At 42.1% G+C, this 27,746-nt stretch overlaps 1 protein-coding gene and 1 long non-coding RNA gene across 3 annotated transcripts in view; one reads left to right on the top strand and one right to left on the bottom strand.

The window, feature by feature from the left end:
* Nucleotides 1–14,504, top strand: part of LOC101947762 (uncharacterized) — a 43,442-nt gene extending 28,938 nt beyond the window's left edge. Inside the window, exons 2-3 of the long non-coding RNA XR_006175503.2 lie at nt 7,922–8,009; nt 13,143–14,504. This is a non-coding gene — a long non-coding RNA (uncharacterized LOC101947762). The remainder of the gene's footprint in view (nt 1–7,921; nt 8,010–13,142) is intronic.
* On the bottom strand, nt 691–27,049 carry RGR (retinal G protein coupled receptor). Of its 2 annotated transcripts, none has more exons than XM_005294019.4 (7): nt 26,827–27,049; nt 21,475–21,631; nt 18,335–18,456; nt 5,296–5,449; nt 4,066–4,183; nt 2,475–2,588; nt 691–1,262 (listed from the first exon to the last, which is right to left on the bottom strand). In XM_005294019.4, exons 1-7 carry the CDS (start codon nt 26,903–26,905, stop codon nt 1,119–1,121), a joined length of 888 nt encoding a protein of 295 aa, XP_005294076.1. In that variant the 5' UTR covers nt 26,906–27,049; the 3' UTR covers nt 691–1,118. The 2 variants fall into 2 exon arrangements, with proteins under 2 accessions (XP_005294076.1, XP_005294077.1); XM_005294020.5 differs by lacking the exon at nt 26,827–27,049 and adding an exon at nt 22,942–23,205.
* Nucleotides 27,050–27,746: the final 697 nt, after the last annotated feature.

The raw sequence follows: 27,746 nt of genomic DNA, 5'->3' as shown, positions 1-27,746 counted from the left end.
TCCTTCTGAAGCCAGGGTGAATTTGCCTGAGTGTGGGCTAATTAAATGCTGGGTAGACCTTAGAATTTGTCCCTAAGAAAATAAAATAAATCTTTGTTCCAGGATGGAAATACATGTTTCCAAAGAACAAACTCTTGAGGAAAATATACAGCTTTGGCTGATGTTTTATTCTCTAGTAGTGCACCATTCTACCTTTGTGTATTCCACTACTCAACACTCTCTCCCCTCTATTAAATTATGTGTTGGAAATGGCAATTGACTGATAAGACTTTTCCTTCCTTAGATTCAAAAACTCTGTTACTTTCAATGTTTGGAAACTAACTATGATTTCTCTCTAAGAATCAATTGGATTTGGGTCTTTATATACACACTATCTCTTTCATTCTAATGTGTCATGAAACCTATTTTTGTAACTAGATCATTCAGAGACACATCTTGTGATAACAAGCACCATCCAACTGCCAGTTCGCAGTTATACAGGCACCATGAACAACATGATGAAATACAGAAGTCTTAAATACACACTACTGATCATTCACTTTAATATGAGCCAGTGTCTGTTCTCAGTTATATAAGTGTCTGCTCTCAGTTATATAAGGATGGTAGATTCAGGCCCTAAATTTGCAAACTTCTGTTTTATGTGAAATTAAAAAATGCAGGTGAACAAGTCATTGACACAAACATATGGTATAATTCTGGATATTGCTTTAATCTTTTGGTTACCCAGACATACCATGTGGATAAATAGAGCACAAATTAATACTGGTAGGCCTCACTGGATAACCTAATATCCACAGTTCATTTTCTAAACTTTGATCTTAGTCCAGCAGGAAAAAAATGTTTCACAGCACACAGTTTATTTGCAATGACATATAAAATAAGACTGACAACAACCAACACAGGTTTAAGGCATCTTGTTTGACAAGCAGCTCATGACAGATTGAAAGAGAAACTCAACAGTTATCCACATGACTTTCTTTCAGTATTTCATTGCTTTTAGACCAGGCAGAACCTTTCCAATGTGGAACCACTTTTAATTAAAGTTAGCGTACGTACATGGTTTCCTCAGCTGGTTTTGCTTTCAGTTATGTGTCTGCATTAATTTAGCTTACTTAGTGTTACTTAGTTTTGTTATCGACCTCTGCTTTCTCAATCTTCTGTCCTGTGAGGAACTGCCATATTCCTCCTCTATAGTTTTCATTCCCCAGGGCATAGACAAAAGCATCCACTGTTGGCACTGTCTTGGCAATAATGGCAGGTATCTGTTATAAGATATATACAGACAGAGAACAATTTTAATTTCATGTAAAAAATGTAAGTTTCAGCAAAAGTTGAAGTGATGCTACACAAGCCCATTAGATCCTCACTGCAGTCTAGCCCTGAAGAAATGGTTGGTTTGCCCCTTACCAAACAAGTTCCTGCTGAATAATTTTTTAAAAATGAATTTGCTGCTTGTGATGAGTTTTGAGTCAACTGAAGATAAGTCCTTTACCCACATGACAGGTACAAGACAGACAATGAAACTTCTTCAAATTGCCCAGCCACTCTTCCCTGACTAGGAGGGGACCACCTCCAAAGTGAGAAATCAGTTCAGTGTCTGTACTCTTGGGATTTTTCAGTTGAGACTGAAAACAAATGCACAATTTGTGGTAGTGAATTTTGTGATGTAGGCTATCCAAGGTGAAGTCAACTGAGATCACAAACTCATTTTAGGTGGGATACTGAACAATATATGGGATACTGAACTAATATATGGTAGTAACTTTTAGCTACCTGCAACTTTGGATGGATTTTAACCAGTGAGCTACAGATGAAAGGCTTCATATGTTATTACTGAACCCCTGAGCCAGTCAGTTCCCCAAGATAAATTATTTTGATTTTGAAATAGAATGGTAAAATACTTCATGCACATATGCTAAACTCCCATCCTTTTTATATGCCATCTTAGCATCCCCTTCTCGTTTCCTACAAATGTAGAACAGAGAGAATCTAGAGAAAAGGTTCATTTCCTCCAATTCCAGAACAAGTTTTATTCAGAGAGGAGTCCTCTGGGAAAAGTAAGCATTTTAAGAGTGGTTTTACTAATTAAAGATTCACTTAAGAAATGAATGCTCCACACTGGAAAACAATGGAGCCAAAACCAGCTCTTTAGAGTAATACCACTTGAACTTAGATGAAAACCTGACCAACCGAATAATACTCAGGCTACAGATCCAAAATCGACTATTGAAGCAACAAGTGAAGCTTATTAAATTGTTTTCAGTATCTTGTGGCGATCTCACTAATATCATTTTTAATTATTGTCATTACTATACTTAGCTGCTTTTCTTTAAAGATAGTAGATGAATAATAAACTATGTAGAAACCATTTACTTATTTATATATCCTGTGTCAAGCTAATGATTAGTGAAATGATATGCTGTAGGAGTAAGTCAGAAAAAAACAAGGACAATGTGAGGGCTTTTTCAACATACCATTCGGAGTTTTGGAGAGATGAAAGTCACATTTTCAACTGCAGCATAGAAGCATAAAAGGGAGTAGGGGCCCCAGCAAATGACCAGTGTCTTCACTGGTAAACTTGTATTAAACTGAAAAAACAAAACCACACACTCATCTATTACATAGTAATATGCGGCATTAAACAGACAGGACAGATGCAGTAACCTAATATTCTTTGCTCAAAATCAGTGAAGGATTTTTAGATAGAAGACACACATGTTAGAGACTGTCCTCCTTCTGCTCTCAGCTCTTCCATTGATGTTATTTGGATGAAATTGTGTGGAATTGGCTCCCAATGTTTTGGGCTCCCCCTGCTGGGACAGTAGTAGCTATTTGCCTGTTAGTGCTATTCCTAGAGAGCTGATATAGATCATGGGGTGACATAACAAGGTGAAATGTGAAGTGTCCCTTGAAAGCAGCAGGGATGTTAATTAAGCAGCCATGTTAATTTCATTTCTACAGAAAAGGACAGGGTGTAGGGGGCAACAGGAAACTTTCAAAATGGACAAATCGGTGATGGGATGGGATTTTGTAAGCATCTAAGAGGGTATTACAAATGGGATGAAGCAAATATAACAAATAATACAAAAAATTAAATGAGATCATTGATATCAAGCCAAAACATATAGTGTTGCCATTGTGTCTATATTTTGTAGACTTTTCTGTGGTTCTCATGACCATAGTATTTGAGTACCTCACTATTAATGTGTATGTGTACACATTGAACTGTAGTTTTAATGCCTATACATTTCCTGCGGATTACATAATACCATACACTATTGTACACCATCCTATAATAGGCAAAGACATAAGTTGTCAGACTCTTCCATAAACTCACTGAAAAAAAATGTTGATCTTTGTTAAAGTAATATATTGCTTGTGTACATACCTTCTATCCTACACACTAGTCTGCTAGGGTAAATCTTTGCCTCAAATTTTAACTCTGTTTCTTTTTTTTTTAAGGATGCCATGAGAATGAATTTGATAACTGAGGGAGCTCTGTGTGTGAATTAGCCAGTCAAGTGTAAAGCTCACTGACTGTACAGTATGTGCCTAAAAAAACAAGTTACATAATCGCCACATTACATCATCATAAACCTAGTGCTCCAGAACATTTCTGAAGAAACAATTCCTTTGTTTCCACCTCATAAAGATTTCTGATTTACCCTAGCCAAGTGTAAACAAGTTACATTTATAAAACCAGCCTCCCCTCCTGCCCCCACTTAGAAACTGAGTCCTCCTCATAATGTTTCCTTTGCAGTGTTGTTGCTCTCAGAGAGCTTTGATGTGCTAAGACTTAGTTAAGTAAGTAAGAATGAGCGTTCATGAGCAAAGCTACTCTGGATGATTATCTATATCAAATCAACAAAAACTCCCTCTATTCTATTTTACCATGCACTTATTTTAGTGTATAATCTGGGAAGGATTCTGTAGGGAGGGGAGGTGAGGGGTTGTTTCAAAATCTTGGTCAATGATACTGAGGCCAGGAGGGAGAGTGTGTTTTCAGGACTTTATACGTCACATAGGTGATCTTGTTTTGGGGGGAACTCGAGGAAGCTTCCTTACCTTGAACTGTCCACTTTTCTTGAATTTCTGCTCTATAGATTGGTACGCTGTCAGCATGATGAAGATAGGGATCACAAAATTGAAAATGGCCATAGCAAAAAGGAATGTGACGAAATTTCTGGTGGGTAGAGGAAAAAGCCCCCATTAATCCTTTTCTGATGTGTTGTTTGTTGTTTATAAAATGCATTAATCAGAGTGTGCTCTAGCACACATGCAATATTTGAAATACTAATTAACAACCATTCTGTATATTACCTTTCTATCAATAAAAGACTGCATAGAAAAGGAAATTTAGACCTCTTGTAATCTTTTCTCAGGCAAAAGCTTCTAAGTATTTATATATTTATATTTGTAAAAATGCAAAGGAAGGACAGATGCTTTAGATGCAGCAGACAGGCTTTGGGGCATGTGCTGAAGCTCAATACAGTTGCACTCTGATAGACCAGGAGTGGAAGTGGATTCTGGTAAGAAGAGCTACTTAGGGAAAACACCCCACCCCCTATTTCCTCCTAGTTTAGCTGTAGGGCCTGTTGGCTCAAGAGTTTCAGCTGATATCAGCAAACAGATGGTATTATATAAAGATAATGGTAAGAATGATAATGTAATTAATTAATTAATATTGTGATAGTGCCTAGAGTCCCCAGTCAAAGATCAGGACTTGTGCTAGGTAGTACATGTGAATAAAACAAAAAAGTCCCAGTCAGAGTGTTCAGAATCAAAGATCATGACACAATGTATTAGGTGGATAAACAGGAGAGCATGAGGGACATTGTAACACTAGTGGTAGCACAGTCAGTATTTGGAATAGATCACACAGCAGTAGCAGCTGCCTAGGGTGTCGATTTTTGAGGGACGCCTCTGACCCAGCTGGCCTCACACCTGTGAGCTGTACCAATACAGCTTTGGATTCAGCTCTTTTAAAGGTGCCAGAGCCTTTGTGACAGCAGCAGTGAGTGGGATTTGCCATACTAGTGGGTCTCTGGCCCAGCTGCTTCCAGCAGAGGTTTGCTGAGATACTTCACACAGCTGTAACCATGGCTGGGGGCTGAGAGCAACCACACCAGCACATTTCCACCCAATTGCTCTGTCCCAGAAAGATGGGGCATCTAGGGCAGCCGGATGTCTAGTGTCAGCTCTGAAAGATAAGCGTTTGCTATAAAATTCACCTACTGCTGGTCTTGTCACCCATTTCACAGAAAGCTGAGGGAATAATCTAATGGGCCTCCTCACCTGTCTCCTTTGGTGTAGTCCAATGTGCAGCAAGTTCTTAGTGGCTCATAGTCATATTCACCCCACCCCAACAGTGGCATTGCAGACCAAAATGCAGAGAACACCCACACAAATATCACCATTGAGATAGTTGTGCTCCATTGTAGCTTACTTCCTGCAAAGTATAGAAAAACAGAATCTTAAAGCATGAAAAAGGACTTGTAATTTTCCCTTTTCAGGGATAGATCACATAGCAGCTGACTTGGCAGAAATAAGAAATGTTTTTTCCTATTGAATGCAATTATGCAGCCTTTGCTCTCATTTCTATGAAATTATTGCACCTCCAATGGTTGAAGCCCCTCAACCTTTGGCCTCTTGCCTAAGGGCTAAATCCAGTCCCTATGCCAAGCTTAAGTACCCAGGCTTGGCAAAAGGCAGATCCAGTGGTGTTGCTGTAAGGAATCCCTCCAGGGCATAGAGTGGCATTGGAACTACTCTGGCTATTACAGTAGTCCTGCAGTAGCTTATTTCACTCCTTCCCCTTCACTTGGCTCACACCTCCAAGACTTGCTGTGCAATGACATGCAAATGGGGTGCAGTACCCCCCTAAAGGATGCTCAAGTTCTATCCCTCTGCTGTGGAGGGATGAGATTTGACCCTCAGAACAGCACTTGATGGGTTAGGTACTGTCTTCAAGCTATGGATACATGAATGTCCCAAAAGCTGTGGCCAGAAGGAAAATTACAAGGTGCAATTTGTTGTGCCTCTGTCCTGGCTCTTGCGAAAATTGTAGATCTTACAATCTCTACTTAGCCCCTTCATGGGTCATTTGCACATTGTGACATGAAAGGTCATAGTGGGTCAAGGACATGGTCTGCTCCAGATGATCTATTCTTGCTTGCCATCAACCCGTCTTTGCCAAGATTACTTTTGTTCCTAGTGTCTGTGTGGGGTTGTGTAGAGCCAGGGTTGTCTAGAATCTGGGTACCAAATCAAAGAAACTCAGGATATGATCCAAGGTGAGTAGTAATTGGTTTCTGCCATATTTTATTGCCTGAAGCATAAGTGTAGGGACATCAGGCTGATTTCAGTGGAATTACACTGTCATAAAACTGGAATATCACAGTGATGCATCGGTTCAGGACTTCAGGAACCAAGAAACTACTCTCCTTTTTGGCATGGTCTTATCAGATATCTAGTATGTCACTGCTCAATTTTATACAAAACAGGAGGTACATGTGGTCTTGTAGTTGAAATGTTCTTCCTTTTTTTAAAAAAAATGTTTCTCCACTAAAGAGCTTTTCATGTTTTTTTAAAACAATTTTTAAGAATTTGGTTAGGCTAGATAACTGAAGGAAATAAAGAAGATCCCATACAAATAGAGCGGTCAGGAAGATGAAATGGGATTCAAAAAAATGAGTGTTCACCACAAAGTGTTGTTCTGTTCAGAAATGTGACTCAATAAACAAGTAGCCCAAAATTATTTATAGTGGGTCAATGATTCTAGAGCAAATTTGCTCACTTTACAAATTATATTGTTTTCTAATTGCAGACATAATCTGAAGTCATGGGTTTTTTTTTGGTTTGTGCATCATCGCCTATAATAAAGGTTTCACCAGATAAATTATTCTGCCCTCAGAAAGTATAATTGTTCAGCCAGGACTAGAGATGAGTCATGGGAAAATTGATAGAGGTACTTGCCCTTCATAATTTTATAGTAAAAACTGATTAGTCATGCCTTTATACCCAGTCCCATAAAAATAAGAGGAATAGATTAATAAATTAAATTAATGGTTGGTAAATTTAGACCACTATATAGGAAATATTTCTTCAGAGAAGGCAGGCAGGCTGTGGAATTTGCTGCAGTGCAGGTCACTGAGTCAAATACTGTGACTGCATTTAAAAAGGGCTGGATAATTTTCTTACCAAGATTACCATTTATAGTTATACTCATGCTGAGATAAGGATAATCAAATCTCATGCTACAGGGCATAAACTAATCTTTACTGAGACTGGGAAGCAATCTTCTTCTCCCCCTTGAATGAGTAGTGTACAGTTGGCCAGGAACATTATGGGATATTTGCCCCTTTGTTTGAAGAATCAGGAATTGAACACTGCCAAAGGCCTATTATTGGACTTATTATCTCATTTGGTATGGTTAATCTTGAGTTCCTATGTTTTTGTGACACATAGCATTTTGGGAGTGTAAACTGGAGATTGGGGACATTATTAAGAAAAAATATCACAGTAACTTCCAGCAATGCCCCTCAAACCCCACCGTTAGTGCTTTGAACCATTTCTGTAGCATACTGTAGTACTTTATTTCTATCCCTTCTTCTTCTTTTTTTAAAGACATGTATTGGGCAGGAAGCATTAAAACAGAAGTGAGCAAACTATGGCCTGCAGGCCGGATCTGGACCGCGAGCCGTTTTAAGCCGGCCCACGAGCTCCCGTTGGGGAGCAGGATCTGGGACTTGCCCCTCTCTGGCGCTCCAGCTGGGGAGCAGGGTTGGGGCCACTCCACGTGGCTCCTAGAAGCTGCGGCATGGCCCTGCTCTGGCTCCTACACATTCCAATGGCCCTAGGGTGACAAGATGTGCTGATTTTATAGGGACAGTCCTGATTTTTGGGTCTTTTTCTTATATAGGCTCCTTTTACCCCCGAGAGCCGCCTGGTTGCGCTTCCGTATAGGAGCTGGAGAAGGGACATGCCGCTGCTTCTGGGAGCCGCTTGAGGTAAGCGCCGCTGGGAGCCTGCACCCCTGCACCTCTCCCCATGCCCCAACCCCCCACCCCAGCCCTGATCCCCTTCCCACTCTCCAAACCCCTCGATCCCAGCCCAGAGCACCCTCCTGCACCCCAAACCTCTCATCCTCAGCCCCACCCCAGAGCCCGCACCCCCAGCCAGAGCCTGCACCCCTTCCCACATCCCAAACCTCTCATCCCCAGCCCCATCGCAGAGCCTGCACCCCTAGCCAGAGTCTGTACCCCTTCCCACACCCCTGCCCCAGGCCTGATCTCCCTTCCACCCTCCAAACCCCTTGGTCACAGCCCGGAGCACCCTCCTTCACCCCAAACTCCTCATCCCCAGCCCCACCCCAGAGCCCTCACCCCCAGCCAGAGACCTCACCCCCCTGCACCCCATTCCCCACCCCAGCCTGGAGCCCCCTCCCGCACCCTGAACTCCTCATTTCTGGCCCCACCCTGGAGCCCTCACCCCCTCCCATACCCCAACCCCAATTTTGTGAGCTTTCATGGCCCGCCATACAATTTCCATTCCCAGATGTGGCACTTGGGCCAAAAAGTTTGCCCACCTCTGCATTAAAAGGAAGGGAAAGGTGACCTTCAAACCAGTGAAAGTCTGAAGATAGACAAACAATTGCTAACAACACCCAGGCTAGTTTTTGAGGAGCCGTTTAGGATTAGGATTAGGATCAGGATCAGTGTGCTAGCTGATTAGTGCAAAGAAAGGTCCCCAGTCATATAAGTGATGTCTTACTATTATGTTAAAAAGGGTATCCCACATAATTTTCTTAGCCTTTGACAAATTTCACACACCAGAAGTGCATGTGTTTGCAAATGGGAGATATATGGGACAGGACAATCTTTTCATTTGTTTTTCTCTGTGAGCAAAATTGCTTCTGCATAACCATAATCAATGGAAACAAGATTATCATTTGGCAAGCAAATTCCCACTAATTGTATTTGATGGTAACATGTTTACTGACAAATGTATTGAATATATAATTTTTTGTGCAAGTGATAAATATGAAGTGAGTGTGAGTGAAGACCTTGTGTGGAAAAGCTGAGCAATTCTCTCTGGATATTAAAAAAAAAACCCTAAAAAAACCTATCTGCTCCACTCCAGAGGCAATACATTTGCTGTCCAGAAATACTTTTATGAATAATCTTCATTATTCCTTCATCCCAAGGAATAATCTTCTCAGGGGTAAATTCCATCCGAGAGGAGATGGCTCCCTCAGAGACAGGAATACCATTCCAACTTTTTCTTTAGGTTGGTGCTAGAAATGAAAAAGAGTTTAGCAGCTGTTCCCATGAATCCTCCTCACCATTACACCAAGATAGCATTTGAGGTACAAAATGGATACTTTGAGGTACAGAGTGCCTTCAGTAGGAATTGAGAAAGTGCAGCACCTCTCAGATGGGTCAAAGAGCTTTGCAGGATTGGGGCCTACATGAGAGAAACAACAAAAAGGAAGAGCTTTCTATCAGAGAAACTCAAAACTGGAGGATACTGTTGAAAACGTTGGCTCTAAAGTCTTTTTGCCTCAATTTCCTCATTTGCAAGACAGAATAACCATATTACCGTATGTTACAACAGTATGTTTAATGTTTGTAAAGCACTTAGAGATACTTGGCACTGAATTGGAGCCAAGTGTGGTTCTGTTTTATTATTAAAATAAACTGCACCAGTGAAGTCTCAGCAGATAGGTTAACAACTGAATTGACATAGAGCTACCTTCTTCTTGGAGGCGGTCACTTCAGAACAGAGATGCCACAATGGCAGGGCAATGTAAATAAAGCTTGCACAGCCACTGCTAGTGCTGTACCTGTTCAGGGCTTGGAGAATTTGGATAGACCTGAAGAATATGATTGACATCTTATCAGAGCATTAAATTCACTTCAGTGATGGTGTTAATTAAAGAAAACAAATTCAATATCAGTCAAGTTCCCTGGATCTGGTAATGCATTGAGAAAGTGAATAAAACTAATTTCAGTGAAAGAATAGACAAAACCACGCTCTCATATCACACTGAAACAATATTATTTCAGGTTTTGGAGATCATATGACAGCGTTGGTACAAAACACTAACTGTTCAATACAATGTAGATCAGATTATGGCTTTATGCAAAACTTCTTGTCTAGTCTCTTACAATTGCCCAAAGTAGGAATAAAGGCCCTGATTGTGGAAAACAATCACATACCTAAAGGTCAGGATGTGCTCAAGTGTTGTGTGAATAGAGATGCTTTCCTGAATCAGGGCCAAAATACTACCACATCAAAAGGGTAAGTGGTAGTGCTTGGACAAAGTGCAAGACAGTAGAGATTCAGACCTACTGAGAGTAATCAAATCTTGTGCTCTGGCCTTAACTACTTTGAGGGTCAGAAAAGATATTCTCCCTGTGATGTACAGTTAGGGTTACCATATTTTGAGCCTCCAAAAGGAGGACACTCCACGGGGCCCCAGCCCCGCCCACGCCCCCACCCCAACTCCGCCCCTTCCCCAAAGTCCCCGCCCCAACTCTGCCCCCTCCCCTGCTTCCCGCGAACATTTGATTCGTGGGAAGCCTGAAGCAGGTAAGGGGGTGTGTGGAGGGAGGAGGCGCGGCCCTGTCTGGCCCCCCCGGCGTCTTCAGCCTGGGTCGGCTCGGGCCCTGGGGTGCCGGCCCCGGGCCCGAGCACCCCCGGCCCAGCCCCCGGGCCCCCGGTCGAGCACCCCCGGTCTGCCCAGCACTGCCGGTCCCCGGCCCGGCCCCCGGGCCCCCGGCCGAGCACCCCCGGCCCGCTCAGAACCCCACGGCCCCTGGCCTGGCCCCCGGGCCCCCGGCGCTCAGCACCCCCGGCACCGCCGGCGCTCAGCGCCCCCAGCCCTCGGCCCCGCCGGCCCCCGGCGCTCGGCACCCTCAGCGCCCCCGGCGCCCGGCACCGCCGGCGCTCGCCCCCCCCGGCCCCGCCGGACCCTGGTGCTCGGCACCCCCGGCCCCGCCGGCGCTCGGCGCCCTCGGGCCCGCCGGCCCCTAGCGCTCGGCACCCCCGGCGCCGCTGGCCCCCGGCGCTCGGCGCCCCCGGCGCCCGGCAGCACCGGCGCCCGGCCCCGCCGGCCCCCGGTGCTTGGCACCCCTGGCACCGCCGGCGCTTGGCGCCCCTGGCCCCGCCGGTGCTTGGCGCCCCCGGCCCTCGGCCCCCCTGGCACCGCCGGCCCCCGGCGCTCGGCACCCCCGGCGCTCAGTACTGCCAGCCCCTGGCGCTCGGTACTGCCGGCGCTCGACCCCCCCGGCCCCGCTGGCCCCCGGCGCTCGGCACCCCCGGCACCGCCGGCGCTCGGCACCGCCGGCCCGCGGTGCCCCCGGTGCCCCCGGCCCCCGGCACCGCCGGCTCCCGGCCCAGCACCGCCGGCCCCCGGCCCAGCCCCGCCGGTCCTGATTTTCCCGGACATGTCCGGCTTTTTGGGATTTCCCCCCGGACGGGGATTTGGAGCCCAAAAAGCTGGACATGTCTGGGAAAATCCGGACGTATGGTAACCCTAGTACAGTAGGACATTGGTATGGGCAGTATGGGGAATTTTTACCATTTGTTTTAGGAATGCTCTATAAAAGAGGGTTGTCTATATATGTTACACAGAAAACTGTGTTAACAGGACATTAAAGTTGCAAAGTGAAGCACTGAAATGTTAGGAATGCCAGATTTAAGGTGCAATCTTAATTCGTGCCCTTGTGCATTAGGATAGTCTTAAATTACATGATCACGTGTGACTTTTTTCCCTACTGTTCTATTGAATTCTTGGAAATTTTAATAACTAAATTCTAAAGAGTACCTACTGAGCATCTGGGAACTGAAATTTTTTCAAACTATTATAACTTGCTCAAATTTGGGCGGATTCTAACAGAAACCACAAAAGGTACATCCCTGGCTCAAAGACCACCCACCTGCAAATTTTGAGTCCCTGCTCCAAAGTATGAAAGAGCTGCAGCTTCTCAAAGAAAAGGTCACCAGAATATTTTAACAAAGGAACTGTTGAAATGGCTGAACTGTTGTGGCTGATATTTTCCAAAACAATTCAGCTTGAGGCAGATACTGCACATGAAAAATTTCAACCAAAATGATTAAAGATTGCCAAAGTTATAAGCAACTGAAAATGGGGTCTTTATAATGGGAAATATCAGGCAACCCTAATAATATGTGGTGCCTATAGTTAGAGTGCCAGTAGATGATGCTCAAAAATATGTAGTAATGTTACTGGGTTTTGTAGGAACAATAAGACTTCTTGTTGTGCACTGCAAAATGGCTTCTTTACATGTAGCTGTTAACAAGGTGTCCTAGGTAAAAGGTTTTTACTCCTTTGATTCTTGTTATGACTATTGAGGGCCCCAAGTCACTTTGGCAAATGGCTGTGAGTAACCTTTCACTGCCTGTTGCAATACAAATGCATGGGGATTTATGTGGAAACTAGAGCTTTTTCAGGGCCTCATAGAAAAACAATGAAATAGCTGCAAGTCTAGACAAAAGGAGAATGACAGAGTAGCTAAACTGAATACAATAAGTTGGTAAGGACTGCTTTGGAATTGTTCAGCACTTGCAGCTAGCAGATGAAGACACTGTCTAATCATTGAATATTGATGTAAAAATCTCATATTTGCCTCTTTTTCCTCTGATTGTTGAAGAGCAATGTAAAATTTGCTCCAATTTTATCCTTTTTTCAAAATCCCTTCTGATTTTGACCCTTTTTCCTCTCTAACAAATATTGATAGAAAATCTTTGCAGATTTTGCCTTTTTTCTCTCTAATTCTCAAGTACTGATATAAAATTCTCTCAGGGTTTGTCTTCCCGCCTCTCTTTTCAAACTGAAATCACATATGGTTTTGAAGAAGAAAACAGTTGGCCTCAATCACTGATTTGGTGTGCTCCTCCCCACAACACTGATCATCTTTCCTAATATCTGAGAACTAAAGTGTTTTTTCCCTTTTCAGTCGTTTGACATATTCCAGTGCGACAGTTGCCTGGAGTTAATTAGAGTAACTCGTCTCATATTTAATATTCATCAGTGATTCAAGCTCCAGATGGAGCTACCCATTCAGATGTCCACCTGAACTCCATTTCTCACTTGCCAACTTTTTCTTCATCCCCAGGCAATACCCATTCCCACCGACAACAGAATCTTCTGGAACCTCCTCATTCCAACCTTCCCTCTCATCTCATGCTACAACTCCATCACCAGGACTTCCTTTTTGAATGGCAAGAGAGTGGGAAATAACTTTCTTTATCACTGCTGAATTTTGATATAGAAATCTCATATTTTACCCCATTTCTTGCTAATTATTGAATATTGATGGGATGTCCCCTCAGAATTTGCCCCTTTTTTCTCTAGTTGTCAAATATACAGATCCAATTTCCTCAGGTTTTATCCTTCTTTTGCTAATTTTCAAATATCTATATAAATCCCCTTTGTTTCTCTTCTTTGTGCCTAATTTTAAAAAGTGATATCAAGTCCCCTCATATTTTCTCCCTGTTTTCTCTAATTATTGAATACTAATATACAACCCCACTCTCTTGCATTCCCCCATTCTCCCCTTTTCTTAAACAGCAGCCACTTCTGGTTTTGGAGGGAAAACAGTTGGCCTGAGTCAATATCCTAGGATGGGGCTGAAGTTATTAAACATCTCAGACCCTCCCCAATGGTAAGCTTTCTCCTCATGAATAAGAATAATGTTATTCCTCTTTCAGTCAATAAAAACTGACATGTTTGCAGAGTTTCACCATAGTTAAATTAATCAAGGATAGAAGCTTTCACCCCCCCTCCCCCCGAGCTGGTAATGTACCCAAATGAAACTGCCCACGTCTAGATGCCTAGTTGAACTCCAGTTCCTCCCATTGCTGCCCACTCCCAACTGCCACAGAATCTTCTTGAACTTACTGGTTCCAGTCTCTCCTCCCTTTTCCTATTAAAGGCATCATCATCAAGCAGGGGCATCTGCTGCCTGTTTGAAAGGCATGCAAATAGGGAATAACTTTCTCTATAATCAAAATCAAATTATTTGGAATCTCTTCCAGTTTTACCCATTTTATCCCTAACTGTCAAGGTAAAATTCCCTTAGGTTTGCTTTTTTTTTTTTTAAATTCCTTCTTAAACTGCAGTCATTTCTCTTGGGTTTTGAGAGAAAACAGTTGCTCTGAGTTGTTACTTTGCGGGGATAGAGGAAGGTGTTAAATTCCTCAAATGTCAACATTCCCCTTACATATGACAATCAAACTGTTTCCTCATTAAGTCATTAAAAATCAACATTTGCTGATTAAAGTTCCTTAATTTATACATAAAAGCTTAGAGCCCTCCTCACATATTGGGGAAAATGGTGATTTGCCACTTCCAGTGCGACAGTTGCCTGGATCCTAATTGATCATTTTGTTCTAGAGGAGGCAGGATGAAGGGGAGTTCGGGGTTCAACTCTAAGGGTAACCCCCCTGTTACTCTTACATCAGTTGAAAACAGGGCTGGCTCTGGCTTTTTTGCCACCCCAAGCAAAAAAAAAAAAAAACCTGCGGGGGAGGGGCCGGGGCAGCGAAGCAAAAAAAAAACCACCTTCAGGGCGGCCGGAGCGGCAAGGCACACACACACACACACGCACAAAAAGCACCTGTGGGGTGGCCAGAGGAGCAAAGCACCTGCGGGGTGACCGGAGCAGCAAAGCATACACACACACACACAAAAAACACCTGCGGGGCGGCCAGAGCGGCAAAGCAGGGAGAAAAAAAAAAACACTTGCAGGGCAGCCACAGTGGCAAAGCAGAAAAAAAAAAAAAACCTGCAGGGCGGCCGGAGCATCAAAGCAAAGCAAAAAAAAAAAAACCCGGCAGGGCGGCCGGAGCCAGAGTGCAGGGGGACTCCCTGTACTGCAGATATGCAGCGGACTGTGCGCCCGGTCTAGCGGGGGGGAGAGGGAGAAGGGGGGCAGCCAGGGCTTCAGCGGGGCGTGTGCCATGCGGCCCCTCCTGCCGTGCCGCCTGCCGGGAGGGCTCTGCGCCGCTCCGGTCGGCTGGGAGGGAAGGACGCGGTCTGCCCTGCCAAGTTTGCTGCAGGGCACTCCCCTCCTCTGCGCCGCCGCCCCCTACAGTGGGGCCGGAGTGGCAAACCAAAAAGAAAAAGAAAAAAAAAGGGCGGCCGGAATGCTGCCCCTTGGAATCTGCCGCCCCAAGCATGAGCTTGCTCGCCTGGTGCCTGGAGCCGGCCCTGGTTGAAAAGCCCAACTGCATATAACAATCAGATTAATTCAGTTCTATTGCCCTTTTCACCCTAAACTTTAGTGTCCCAAAAGCAGATGATAAATGGTGTGGAATGAAACCCAGTCCCTTAATATCAAGTTTAGCATTTCCATGACAATGACTATGACAAAGCATGATGAGAGATGTGATTGAATCTGGGCAGCCTGTAGCTCAGGCCATATTCTTTCTGGTGAGCCAAAGATGAAACTGACCACTAACTAGCCTCTAATATACCTTTGTTTATAGGCTAAAAGTAACTTTGCACCCAGGGCCGGCTGCAGTGTTTTTGCCACCCCAAGCGGCGGGAAAAAAAGAAAAGAAAAAAGAGGCGCGATCGGCACTTCGTTCTTCGGCGGCAATTCGGCGGCAGGTCCTTCCCTCCAAGAGGGACTGAGGGACCCACAGCAGAATTGCCGCCGAAGACCCCGGACATGCCGCCCCTTTCTGTTGACCGCCCCAAGCACCTGCTTGCTGTGCTGGTGCCTGGAGCCGGCCTTGTTCGCACCCTTAGTACAGGCATACAATGCACATAGATATCAATGGGAGTTGAAAGAACGGGAATACTTGTGTCACCTTAGAGACTATCAAATTTATTTGATGCATCCGATGAAGTGGGATATAGACCACGAAAGCTTATGCTCAAATAAATTTGTTAGTCTCTAAGGTGCCACAAGTACTCCTGTTCTTTTTGCGGATACAGGCTAACACGGCTACTACTCTGAAACCTGTCATTATGAATGGGAGTTGAGTGTATGGATTAATGGCAGGTTGTGATCTGGAGTTTTGATGTATCAGATTTATAGAGATCAGGAACTGTGAATTACTTTTCCTCGCAATCAGCATGTGAAATAGTCTTGGATCACTGACTTTTAAAACTATTCTGTTCTTCTTTTCCTTTTAATTTGAAATCTTCAGTAAGAGCATTGCTGTTTGGTTATCAGTAAGTAACAATTCAAGCAAAATAAAGGAGTTTATTTGTGCCCTAAGGGTCCATCTGCCTTAGCTTTTAAGATAATACTGCACTGAATGGGTGGGGGGGAAAAAGCTTGTGCAACACACTCCACAAAAGAATTAGCCAATACTGCAGAGTGTAAAATGTCTTTCCAAAGCTATACTTATTTTCAGTCCAGCTCTCTTATCAGGTAGGGATGCCGCTGTTCTGCTTCCAAACATATTTCAGTGTCCAAAGGATATTAGTATGCATGCTGCTTATGGCCTGCGCTATCCCAGGGCCTTTGTTTAGGTCTGAAAGGAAAACTTTTCATAGCCTGAGCTGAATTCTTGACAAAAGCTTCGGAACAAAACGATAGCAAACCCTTTTGCAGCTAATGTAGTGGAGTTGTCATAACAAATAGCTCATTGAAAGCTCCACATTTAGTTTTAATATTTGCTGTTTTAATCACAGAAATGCTGCATCGCCAAGGCTTTGTGAATACTAAGATAGCATCTGGCATTGGGAGTGGGGAGTAGAGTGTTAGTGATTTCCCAGTTAACTAGCAGTTCACTTTTTGAAGACATTTATTTACTAAAGGATCTCTGAAAATAGATGTGCTCAGATAATACTGTGCTCTGCTTTAGCACAACAAATAAAGGGCTTGATTCACCCCCCAACATAACCAGGGATGCAAGGACCCTGATCACAAAATATCTTTGCGAGGGGTGTTGTGGCAGCAGAAGATGCCAGTCATCTCCAGTCTATGGGGGGACTCATAGCAAGTTTTTTGCAATCCCAAAATGGAAAGTGCTGACTAAGTACTGTATGTGGTGTTGCAAAGTAACACGGGAGAAGCATTGATTCAGCATATCCCATGGGCAGGTTTGGCTTCCCCAGCTACGGACATTCTACAGAGCAACTTCCTGTATGCTTAAGGGGTACAGGTCAGTGTTAGGGTTAGGTGGCTAGCCAAATAGTTCAGATTATGGAATTTCCACAGGAATTTCCATTTGCAATTTCTTGCTAGCCAAAAGAACTTTGAAGTCTGGGAAATGAAGATCCATATTTTCATGGGTTTTTCCCCTAGCTTTTTTATTTTTAAAGGAAAACAGGGCTTCACCTCTTCTTGAGCGCCACTCAGTGCAGAATATGAAGGTGGCTTTATCTTTGCACCCCTCTCCATTCAATAAAGGGGCTGTCTGGAAGGCAGTTTGGCTCCCAGCACAAATTATATCAACCTCTGGGTAGCTCTGTCTCCTCTGAGACCATATTACACAAGTCTGTACACATTAAAACTGAAATCTTATGCATGCACGCACAAATTTAATGGGATCCTGGGAGATGGTCTAATTCAATGGAAATTTCCACTCATTTTACATATGCACACGAGCCCAGTGCCCATAGAACATTGGTAGATAGTTTTATAATTAAAGCTAGGTCACATCCCGTTATCTTAGCCAATTCAGAACCAATTTTTACAAGACCACAAAAAGGTATTTCTGTGCTCAGAAGTATTTCGACTCCTAATGTTCATTGATATCTCTGCCAAATATTATGTTTCCATCATTTCCAACTAAGGTTCTAGAACTAGTATAAAAAAAAAGTTGCAACATTTTTTTTTAGCAGGAAAACAGCATTTCCTCCACTCTGTCAATTCTTAAAAATGATACAACAATTTTTGTTGAAGCTCTTGGGAAAACTTTGTTCCCTGACTGAGAGCAAATGTATTACATGTCAGTAAAAAAGGGGAAACTTGAGAAAGCTGCAAGAAAATAACTCTTTAGAACATAAGCGCTTGGGCCACCTTAATATAGGTGTCATATTCTGCATATAATACATTCTACCTATTTTTGATATGGGCCCAGATCCTGCAATTGTATGTGTGCAGAGCCTAATTGCAATCAGTGGGGCACCACCCAGGCATCATACAGATCAGATTGATATTTTATTTATGCCACATCTTAGACACATTTTAAAAGAATTTTTAAATAGTTTTAAACATTTATTGGTGTATATTTATATTTTTGTAATGTTTTCATACTATTGCAGTTAGAGATTATTGCATCTAAACTCGTCCTATTTTAAAATGAAAAATCAAAACAATGGCGCTATGTAAATTGTAGAACTTACTGGTACAATAATGGTGATATCGGTCCCAGGCAACTGCAGCAGAGGAGCTAATGCTTGCCAGTGCTGTCACAAAGCCCTGAAATCCATGAATCTGACAACCATCAGAGCCATAGGGCCAGTACCTGCAAACAAATAAGGAAACCATTCAAAATGTAATAGAAGTAGGTGAAGACATCTTTGGTAATTGAAATAATTCAGAAAAAATATACAATATATAATTGTTTTCCTGTTTTGAAATGTGTAAATGCTATTACAGTGTGGTCATCATTAAACAGTCTATATTTGCCAGTAGTTACCACACAGTTGTGTCTGATATAATACATTTTGTCTCTGTATTGAAAATGGAAACCACCCGTTGTTGATATATTGGTGAATGCTGATTTCGTAAGCAAACAATCTACATACCATTCAATAATACAACTTTAAAATATATTTGCACTGAGTGTGGATAACTTGTCAATATATTAATTTAAGCCCATTTAGTAAAGTTTATACAAAAATAAATGGAAACCAGTTACAAAAGCTTTGTCATGAAGTGAAAGGAAATGCAGTAGAGCCTCATTAAATGGTAATTTGTTAATTTGTACACAAAGCATAATGGTCCACCTCACAAAGATTTTTTAGGGCTACATTTTAATCTCAGTGTTCACTGACAATGCTGTGTTTTTGTGGGTGTAAAACTGTAGGCAGAGTTGAAGTCACCTGGTGATGTCCCTTTCTATGTACTTGTATGACCCCTAACACCATAGAATGAGACTGTGCTACTAAATATGTTTCTAAATCCATGTTTGAGTACTCAAATAGGAGTGACCTGACTTTCTGAGATATTAAACAACTCAGGTCCCATTTAAATTAATGCGAACTGTAAATGCTCAGCAGCTTTGCAAAGAGGCTCTTTCTATTTAGGTGCATAAATATGGATTTAAGAGCCTGACTTTAGGTACCCCAGTTGGGAATCAAGCACTCAACTGACCATCCAAGTGGCAGCAATTGAAGGCACAAAATTGTGTCTGCAATTATTTGTGCTCACAATTTGTGGATGCAAAAAGGATTGTCGGCTTTTGCAACTATAGTTTTTAATATGGGAGTTTTAATATTGGGGATGCAAACCTTGTACCAGTTAGGAAAGGGTTAAGCAGCTGCGCTGGGCCCAGGCAGCTTCATCCCATCACACTTGCAAAGCAGTTCTAAAGGGGAGCAGGCCAGCTCAGTAAAGCAGCAGTCTGTAGAGATGAGCTGACCTACACTCTGAGCTCCTGGGAAGGAGCTCCACAGGAACTTCTGTGCCCCGAGGCCTGACTGTAGCATGGCCAAATGCAAAGGGAAGAGGCTTGAGATTTATAGAAGATCTGAAAATATATTTGATTTCCACTTATTTGATGTCTTTACCCATTGGAAAAGAGGGAATGGGTAGGAAGTAATCCAGGGAGGCAGCAGTATGGCACTTTGGTAGTGCAGGACGTAGCTGTCTACACTGGGCCCTGGATTGGAACTTGGTGGGGAGGATGTGCCTGGGTTCCTCCACCAACCCTTAAGGGGTGTCAAAGGCAGAAGTGGACCCAGTACGGGGAGTCTTGGGTAGAGAAGGGCCTGAAGGACAAGACCCCAAGATCTCAACCTGGGGGAGGCCCAGAGACAATCACCTAACCCAGAAGGCTACCCTGTTGTTGTGGTCATTGTATACCCTGAAAGGGATGGACGTGAAACATGTGACCTGGCCAGAGGACCTGCAGTTTTTTAAAGAAATGAACCATGTACATTTTTTGATACTGTCTTTTATTTTTAGGCTCAAATTCCAATTCTATTGATTTCAATGGGATTCAAGTACATACTTAAAATTAAATATGTGCTTAAGAACTGCTTGCAATAGGGATGGACTTAAAAACATATTTAAGTGCTTTCCTGAACTGTGGACCTTATTGGGCCTGTTCATTTACTTGGTTAGTTTGCAAAATTCAGTTACTCACATTAATAGAGAGGGGTAAATTATAACTAGGGATCCTGTTTTCTGTGATTAAACCCCCAAATTCTCAGATTAAAAAAGCCCCATAAAAATCTACATTTTTCTGTGATTAAAATGAAATGCTGAACTGCAGTTTCCTTAGCCACAATATATGTAGGTATCAGTTGCACACAATGTTTTACTGATATATGGTAGAACCCCATTTATCTGAGCCGACATTATCCGGCTCTCCATACTAACTGAACCTGGGGCTGGGGCTGACAGAGGCTGGGCCTCTGGCTGTCAGCCCCGGGTGGCCAGGGCTGTCTGTCCCAGGCAGCTGGTGGTTTGGATAATACGGAAAGCTGGAGAATGGAGGCTCGGATAAATGGGGTTCTACTGTATATATTTTTATTTTTTCACAAAATGTATAAACTAACGATTCTTTATAAAAACTCAAATTCTGTGTTTTTCCATGGCAAACAGATTTCTAGGATCCCTTATTATAACATATTTATTTGAAGAATTTAGTTCTTTTCTATTTGATTTGTTTATTGTTCATGCTTTTAAAATATGCTCATGAAATTATTTAATAGATGTTTTATGTGAACATATTTGAGAATCTGGATTGCCTGTGAGTTTGTTGCTGTGACTAGTCATTTGCTGTGTAATTGATCACCTATAGTTGCATAGTATTCTGTTCCCTGATTGAATTACTGACACTTATGTAAAAGAGAGAGGCTTAACAGGTCATAACTGGTTTGAACCTCCATGAAAACAGATTTTTTTTACCAACTTTTTTGAAACAAAAATGCCCTTGTGCAAGTGTTTAGGGAAACCTCATAGACAGGGTCACAAATAACTTTGGAGCAAATTTGGTTATCGGTGATCTGACTGGCAGTGCTAAGAGCTACTCTTTAATTTGCACGGAAAAAACACTAAGGCCCAGATCCACAAAGGTGCTTAGGCTCCTAACTTCAGTGAGCGTTAGGATCCTAAATAACTTTGTGAATCTTGGCCTAGGTACTGAATCTAATTTCATAGTTTTTAAGATACACAAAGATGGTTAGATAATGCAGTAGAAATGGGTTCATTAGATTAAGCTATTAGGTTTAGAATTATTTGTTTTTGATGTAGTCCTCTTGAGTTAAAAAAAAAAAAGAAAATTACATGAGAAGAAAGTGTAAGATGTAGATACCTCAGGAAGCTGGAAAAAGCAGCAATGAATGCATTGATGCAGATCCCACAATCAGCCAACGCAAGATTGAGAACCAGGAAGTTACTGGGAGTTCGGAGTTCTTTGATTTTGCGAAAAGAAATGATTGTCAAGCCATTCAGACAGAACCCAAGCAGAGCTGAAAAACATCATCATTTTGGCTAGAATCAACTGAAATGGGAAACACAATGAACACCATTGTTTTCTGTAATGAGACAGAAGTAATTACTATGAAAACGTATACACAATAAACAACTGGTGACCCATAAATATCGTATTGGTCAACACAAATAAGCAACAAAAGGATTTTCAAGGGGAGAAGACATGGATGACAACTGAAGCCATGTCTCTAGCTGCACAATGGTGTCATGGGTGTGATTGCTCATATGAAGCACAAATTATTTTCGTACATAGTTCTGTATTTTACTCTTCCCTCTCTAGGCAGAACTTTTTTACCAGGTTCCATATAGCGATCCATGAGCCAGAACAACGGAGGTCAAAGGGACAGTTTTAGGGGGACCAGCCCTTGACATACATCTTTGGGCTTATCTACAGTGACTGCCATACTTCTCTGGGCTTGTCTTTACTAAAAAATAGGTCATGTTTAACATCAGTTTTTCTCCCATAACAACTATAACATGCCTTGTATCTAAACACAAAAGTTCCTCAATTGTTTCTCAGTCAGCCTGACTATATTGGACTTCTCCCAAAGATTAACCTTGACAGAGCCTGAATTGTCAGCTCAATCTTGTTGTTGTCCTTCCTCAATGGATTATATATGGCAAGTAATAATCTAATTATAAAAAAAAATCACTGGTGGATGTCAAAACCAAGTTATTCTGTTTCCTAAGAGAGTGGCTTCTGGACAAACAAGACAGAGCACTCAATCAGGTTATCTTTGAAATCAATTCCCCACAAAGTTTAAAATCAGAAGCTGGCTGCAGTTTACTGCCCTCTCCAATTAGCCTGAATTTTTTTAACAATGATATAATTGTTTCCTTACTTGGCACCACTCATATTAAAATTTCAAATGCCTGATGCCACCAGATCTAACTCATATAATACATAGCACATCTTTTTTTTTTCTAAAGAGAAATGGAACAACACTTAAAAAAATCTGTATGGAATAACACTTAAAAATCCTTATCACCTGATTCCTTAAAATAGTAAACTTACTTGCACCAACTGTCTCGATAGTGCCATTATACAGACTAGACAGTTCTGCATTGTAAGCAATCCTTGTCCTAATTTAATTGTCCTAATCAATGGTGGCATAATCTTACTAACAGTAACCCTGAAATCTATATTCTATTGCAAAAAATAGATACCAGAAATATTTCAAAAAAGAAATATACCCAATGCTCTTTTTTTTGCTTGATCTGTAGCAATAGCCAGGGGGAGAGGATTTGATTTCTCCTGCATCCCTCAGTTTTCTCCTCAGCAGCTTACCTTCCACCAGTAGGGCAGTGCCAATACCAACCATCTCTAGTTCAGTGAAGCCTTCGGGGAAAGGGTTTGAAGTAACCATATTTGCAATAATAAAACTAATTAGCCCAAACTTTATGTCTTGCTAGCAAACACTCGTCAGCCTTTTTCATGGATTCCCTGTACCAGAAGCCCAAAGCAGCTTTCTTCTTAAAGGGCTAGTTCTTGTGCGCACTTACATTATGTTAAAAGAAAAAAAAAGCTTTGAGTTTTCAGTTCAAACACTGCAATCCTGTCCAATTAGTGATGTGAATGAAAACAGACACGTTCTCCATCCTGCCTGCTAACTGAATTAGCAAACCACAGAGGGGGTGGGGGGGAAAGGAAAGGAAAGCCTTCATTGCACTTACAACAACGTCTTTGTAAAGATATTAACCCTTTCTTATTTAAAATTATTTAGTTTTATAATTGATTCTACACATTTAATTTTTGTCCAGGAAGACAATAACTATAAAGTAGTACTCCAATGTACTTTAGTGACCTGCAAAACAACCAAGAATGCTGTCTAAAACAGTGTATAAAAATATTGAGCTGTCACAACTTCATAGAATCATAGGACTGGAAGGGACGGCGAGAGGTCATCTAGTCCAGTCTCCTGCACTCATGGCAGGACTAAGTATTATCTCGACCATCCCTGACAGGTGTTTGTCTAACCTGCTCTTAAAAATATCCAATGATGGAGATTCCACATCCTCCCTGGGCAATTTATTCCAGTGCTTAATCACCCTGACAGTAAGTTTTTCTTAATTTCCAACCTAAACTGCCCATGCTGAAATTTAAGTCCATTGCTTCTTGTCCTATTCTCAGAGGTTAAAGAAAACAACTTTTCTCCCTCCTCCTTGTAACAACCTTTTATGTACTTGAAAACTGTTAGCATGTTGCCTCTCAGTCTTCTCTTCTCCAGACTAAACAAACCCATTTTTTTCAATCTTCCCTCATAGGTCACGTTTTCTAGACCGTTAATCATTTTTGTTGCTCTTCTCTGAACTTTCTCCAATTTGCCCACTCTTTCCTGAAATGTGGTGCCCAGAACTGGACATAATTATCCAGTTGAGTCCTAATCAGTGCGGAGTAGAGCGGAAGAATTACTTCTCGTGTCTTGCTTACAATACTCCTGCTAATATAGCCTAGAACAATGTTTGCTTTTTTTTGCAAAAGTGTTACACTGTTAATTCGTATTTAGCTTGTGATCCAGTATAACCCCCAGATCCCTTTCTGCAGTCTCCCCTTTTCAGTTGTGTTTACTCAAATAAATTTAATCAAATTAGATCATAATTTTTTAAAACCCTAGCATGTGTGAAGGTCTGTTTTCATGAAATTCGGATTTTATTTGGGTTTTGGTCACCAAATGTTTGTCTCTGTGGATTGCATGGAGTAATACACGTATACGCTCTTTAGGTATGTGTGTTTTATCACAGATATACGACAAGGTCGCTAAAATGAATTTGCATTGCAATGGAGAGCTCTGACTCCTTTGCAGCATCTACCATGATAAAAGTGATTGTTATAAAAATTCTTAGTGGTATATAGGCCAAAAGTGAAACCTAGATCTGAACCTGCAGAGTTCAGATCCAACTTTAGGTAATTACCTATTACTGTTAAATACATATGCTTCTGAACACTCATTGAGATGCCAGTGGTTTAACAGTTAAAGCTACTGACTGGTTAATTTAGCAACCACCATAAGAGAATTAAGACATTAGACTAGAATTGAAGAAAATACATATAATAAATAGGGACAAGCAGGCATAGATAAAAATAAGAGCCAACCCAAGTCTTTTCTCAGAACTTGAACCAAACATTTTTGAGGTCATAAAATATTTCTTATTTTTGTATATTGCTTCACTTTTTGGTTCAAAGCAGACTTCAAGACCCAGTCTCTGGAGTGTAAGCCAAAAAGACAGAGGCTACGTCTACACTACCCGCCTGAATCGGCGGGTAGAAATCAATCTCTCGGAGATCGAATTATCGCGTCTCGTTGGGACGAGATGCTTGTATTCCACCAGCGGAGGTAGGAGTAAGCACCATCGACGGGGGAGCCGCGGAGGTCGATTTGCTGCCGTCCTCACAGCGGGGTAAGTTGGCTACGATACGTTGAATTCAGCTACGCTATTTGCGTATCTTAAATCAATCCTCCCCCCCTCCCCCCGTAGTGAGGATGTAGCCAGAGAGTGCTGGCCAGAAGAGTCTTGTCCTCTGAAGTGTGATCAGAAAGCAAAGGCTACTGTAGCCAGAAGTAAAAGACCTGCACTCTGTCCCCCATACCAGATTACAAGTAGCAGGAAGAAGCCAGTCACATGAAGAGACATGGTGCTTAGGCAAGTAACAGCCAGAGACTGGAGCTAAGAGGGGTAAATATGGGCTGCAGGCAGATGATTTAGAGGAAAAGAGCACAGAATGTCGAAGTGGGGGAGACTGGAAGGCCAGTCAGCAGGTAGTTGGGGAAAGGCGTTTTCAGCTTGAATAGAAGGTGTTGAACAGTCATCTCCTGTGACAAGTGATTCTATACCCCCAGTTGCAAGTGTCCTTACCTTACACCTACTTCTTGGTTTTCCAGTTGTGAAGAATTCATTCATGCAGTGTCCCACAAAACCTAAGGTCAGCCTTAGCATGGGCCTCTGGCTACTGGTGGCCCTAAACCCTCTGTCTCTTCAGTCCATGTTGCAGAGATGGACTCTTAAACCCTCAGTCCTTTTTCTTCTAGCAGTGGAAGCTCTCTTTACTCCCTGTGCTCTGAGATAGGCTCCTAAAGCATGAAACTCTTCTGGCCAGCGTGTGTGGGTGGATATATTTCGGATTCAATGTCAGGGGGGCCTGGCAGGTGTGACTGTTCTCTCTTTGCTGGCACTGGGCCCTGTCAGTCCAGAGAATTGCATCTGGAATATTGGGGTTTTTTTTTCTTCCCATATTCCTGAGGATGAGCTATAGAACAAAAGCGTTTTCCTTCTTGATGGCACTTATGGCGGGTCTCCTTGAATGCTGCCAGGACCTCAGACCCAGTGCATGGTTCTAGGAGGGAGATGAGAGTGGGACCCAAAAGTGAGAAGCCTGCACAGCTGCATACTTTGCATGGGTTAGAGCTGGCCCTGAAAAAGGTTCAGCAATCAGCATTTGGGGATGGCTACATGAATAGACTTTGATAGATCCCAAAATACATATAAATTAACAATTTAATTATGGTCAGAAGAAGATGTGTATGTTCTCACAAGAGCAGCCTGTGGATCAACAGACCATCTTGGCTAAGTTGAGTCTGTTCTACCTGGAGCCCAATTCTTAATAGTGTTCAAGCTTTTGAGTCTCATGCAGCTATATTTCTGTTCCCTAGATTTACCAAAAAGCTATTAATGAAAACTACACCAAATCAGTCTGAATGTATTGAAAGTTATAAGACTAAATTTGACTTCTCTGATTATAAAATGTTCACCACATCAAACAAAATATGAATGCTAAATATTAGCTTGGTATCCTGAATCTGTTCAGCATCCCTTCCCTAAGGAAAATATAACAACACTTAAAAAATCAATAACAAAATTTGCATCCCCTTTGCCCACAGTCAATTTCTTTCTAAAAAAGGCAAAATACAAGCACTGGCTCTCTCAATGATGTAGTTACATAAACAAAAGAGTTCTACGTTGCAAGCAACCTCTACCCCTAGTCTTATTTTAATTATCAAAACTACTGATAATGTAGCCATAGAAACAACAGCAACCCTGAAGTCTATGTTGCTGTATTGCAAATGCTTCTCTTTGCTCAAATTTTGAATTGTATTTCGCAAACCCCATTTTTGCTAGATTTTCAAGAATAACAATGGAGAAAGGATCTGATTTCTTAACATTCCCCCCAGCTTACCTTCTACCAGCAGAGCAGTGCCAATGCCAAACACCTCTAATTCAGTGAAGCCTTCAGGCAAAGGATATGAAGTGACCATACTTGCAATAATAATGCCACCTAGTTTGGGCTCTGTACCCCACCACCTAACAGTTTATCAGCCTCTTCCCCGGATTCCCCTTTTCCAGTAGCCCAAGGCAGCTTCCTTCTTAAAGAGCCAGTTCACGTGCAGACACATGCAAGTTATTATGTAAAAGCTTTGGGGTTTTAGTTCAACACTGCAATCTCTACAAGAATGCCATTAATGATGTGCATAAAGCACTCCCGCTCTGCAAATCGTATTTGCGGACCATAGCAAAAGGAAAGCATTCATTGCATTTACAACAAGGTCTTTGTAGAGACAGGATTAAGTACACTGTCCAGTTAATTCTGCAACACTGAAAAAGAATTAAAGAGTTTGGAATGGAAAAAAAAAACATGTAATATATAATTGGGAAGTGAATTGAAAAACAAAGGAACAGTTATTGAATTTCTAATTAGGGAAAAAAGAGTGTACAGGGAATTTCTGGGATGTATAGTTTCCCCATCAAGTATTATTAAGAAATATGAAGTATGTATTTTTTTGACAGCAGTGGCTCTGAATCTAATCCTCCCTCATCCTCTGCCCCCTTATAACATGTTTTTAAATTCTATAGGATTAAATTAAGATACTTTTTCCAGCATAGATGTGTATCTCATTGGCACAGTCCAACCTGAGGACACGCACATGCTAAAAAGGCCATTAATCCTTATAAACTAGGGACCCAGTCCTGCAAACACTTACACATATGAGTGGTAATGGGTCTACTCACATGTTTAACTTTATGCATGTATGTAAGTGTTTGCTAGAGTAGAGTCTTGGTATGATGAACTGAGCTTTGTGGAATTTGGAAAGAGATTAC

Source organism: Chrysemys picta, chromosome 7 (genome assembly GCF_011386835.1).
Source record: "Chrysemys picta bellii isolate R12L10 chromosome 7, ASM1138683v2, whole genome shotgun sequence".
Taxonomy (NCBI): domain Eukaryota; kingdom Metazoa; phylum Chordata; order Testudines; family Emydidae; genus Chrysemys; species Chrysemys picta.
The sequence above is the reverse complement of the archived record's forward strand: the minus strand, read 5'-3'. Positions and strand labels throughout refer to the sequence as shown.

What these genes read in the sequence shown, in the direction of transcription:
- RGR (XM_005294019.4), bottom strand. Translation starts at nt 26,905, where the DNA reads ATGGTCACTTCATATCCTTTGCCTGAAGGCTTCACTGAATTAGAGGTG. An exon ending in ATATCACCATTATTGTACCA is followed by an intron (nt 5,450 to 18,334) that starts GTAAGTTCTACA and finishes TATACTTTGCAG; the next exon opens with GAAGTAAGCTACAATGGAGC. An exon ending in TCTCTCCAAAACTCCGAATG is followed by an intron (nt 1,263 to 2,474) that starts GTATGTTGAAAA and finishes ATCTTATAACAG; the next exon opens with ATACCTGCCATTATTGCCAA.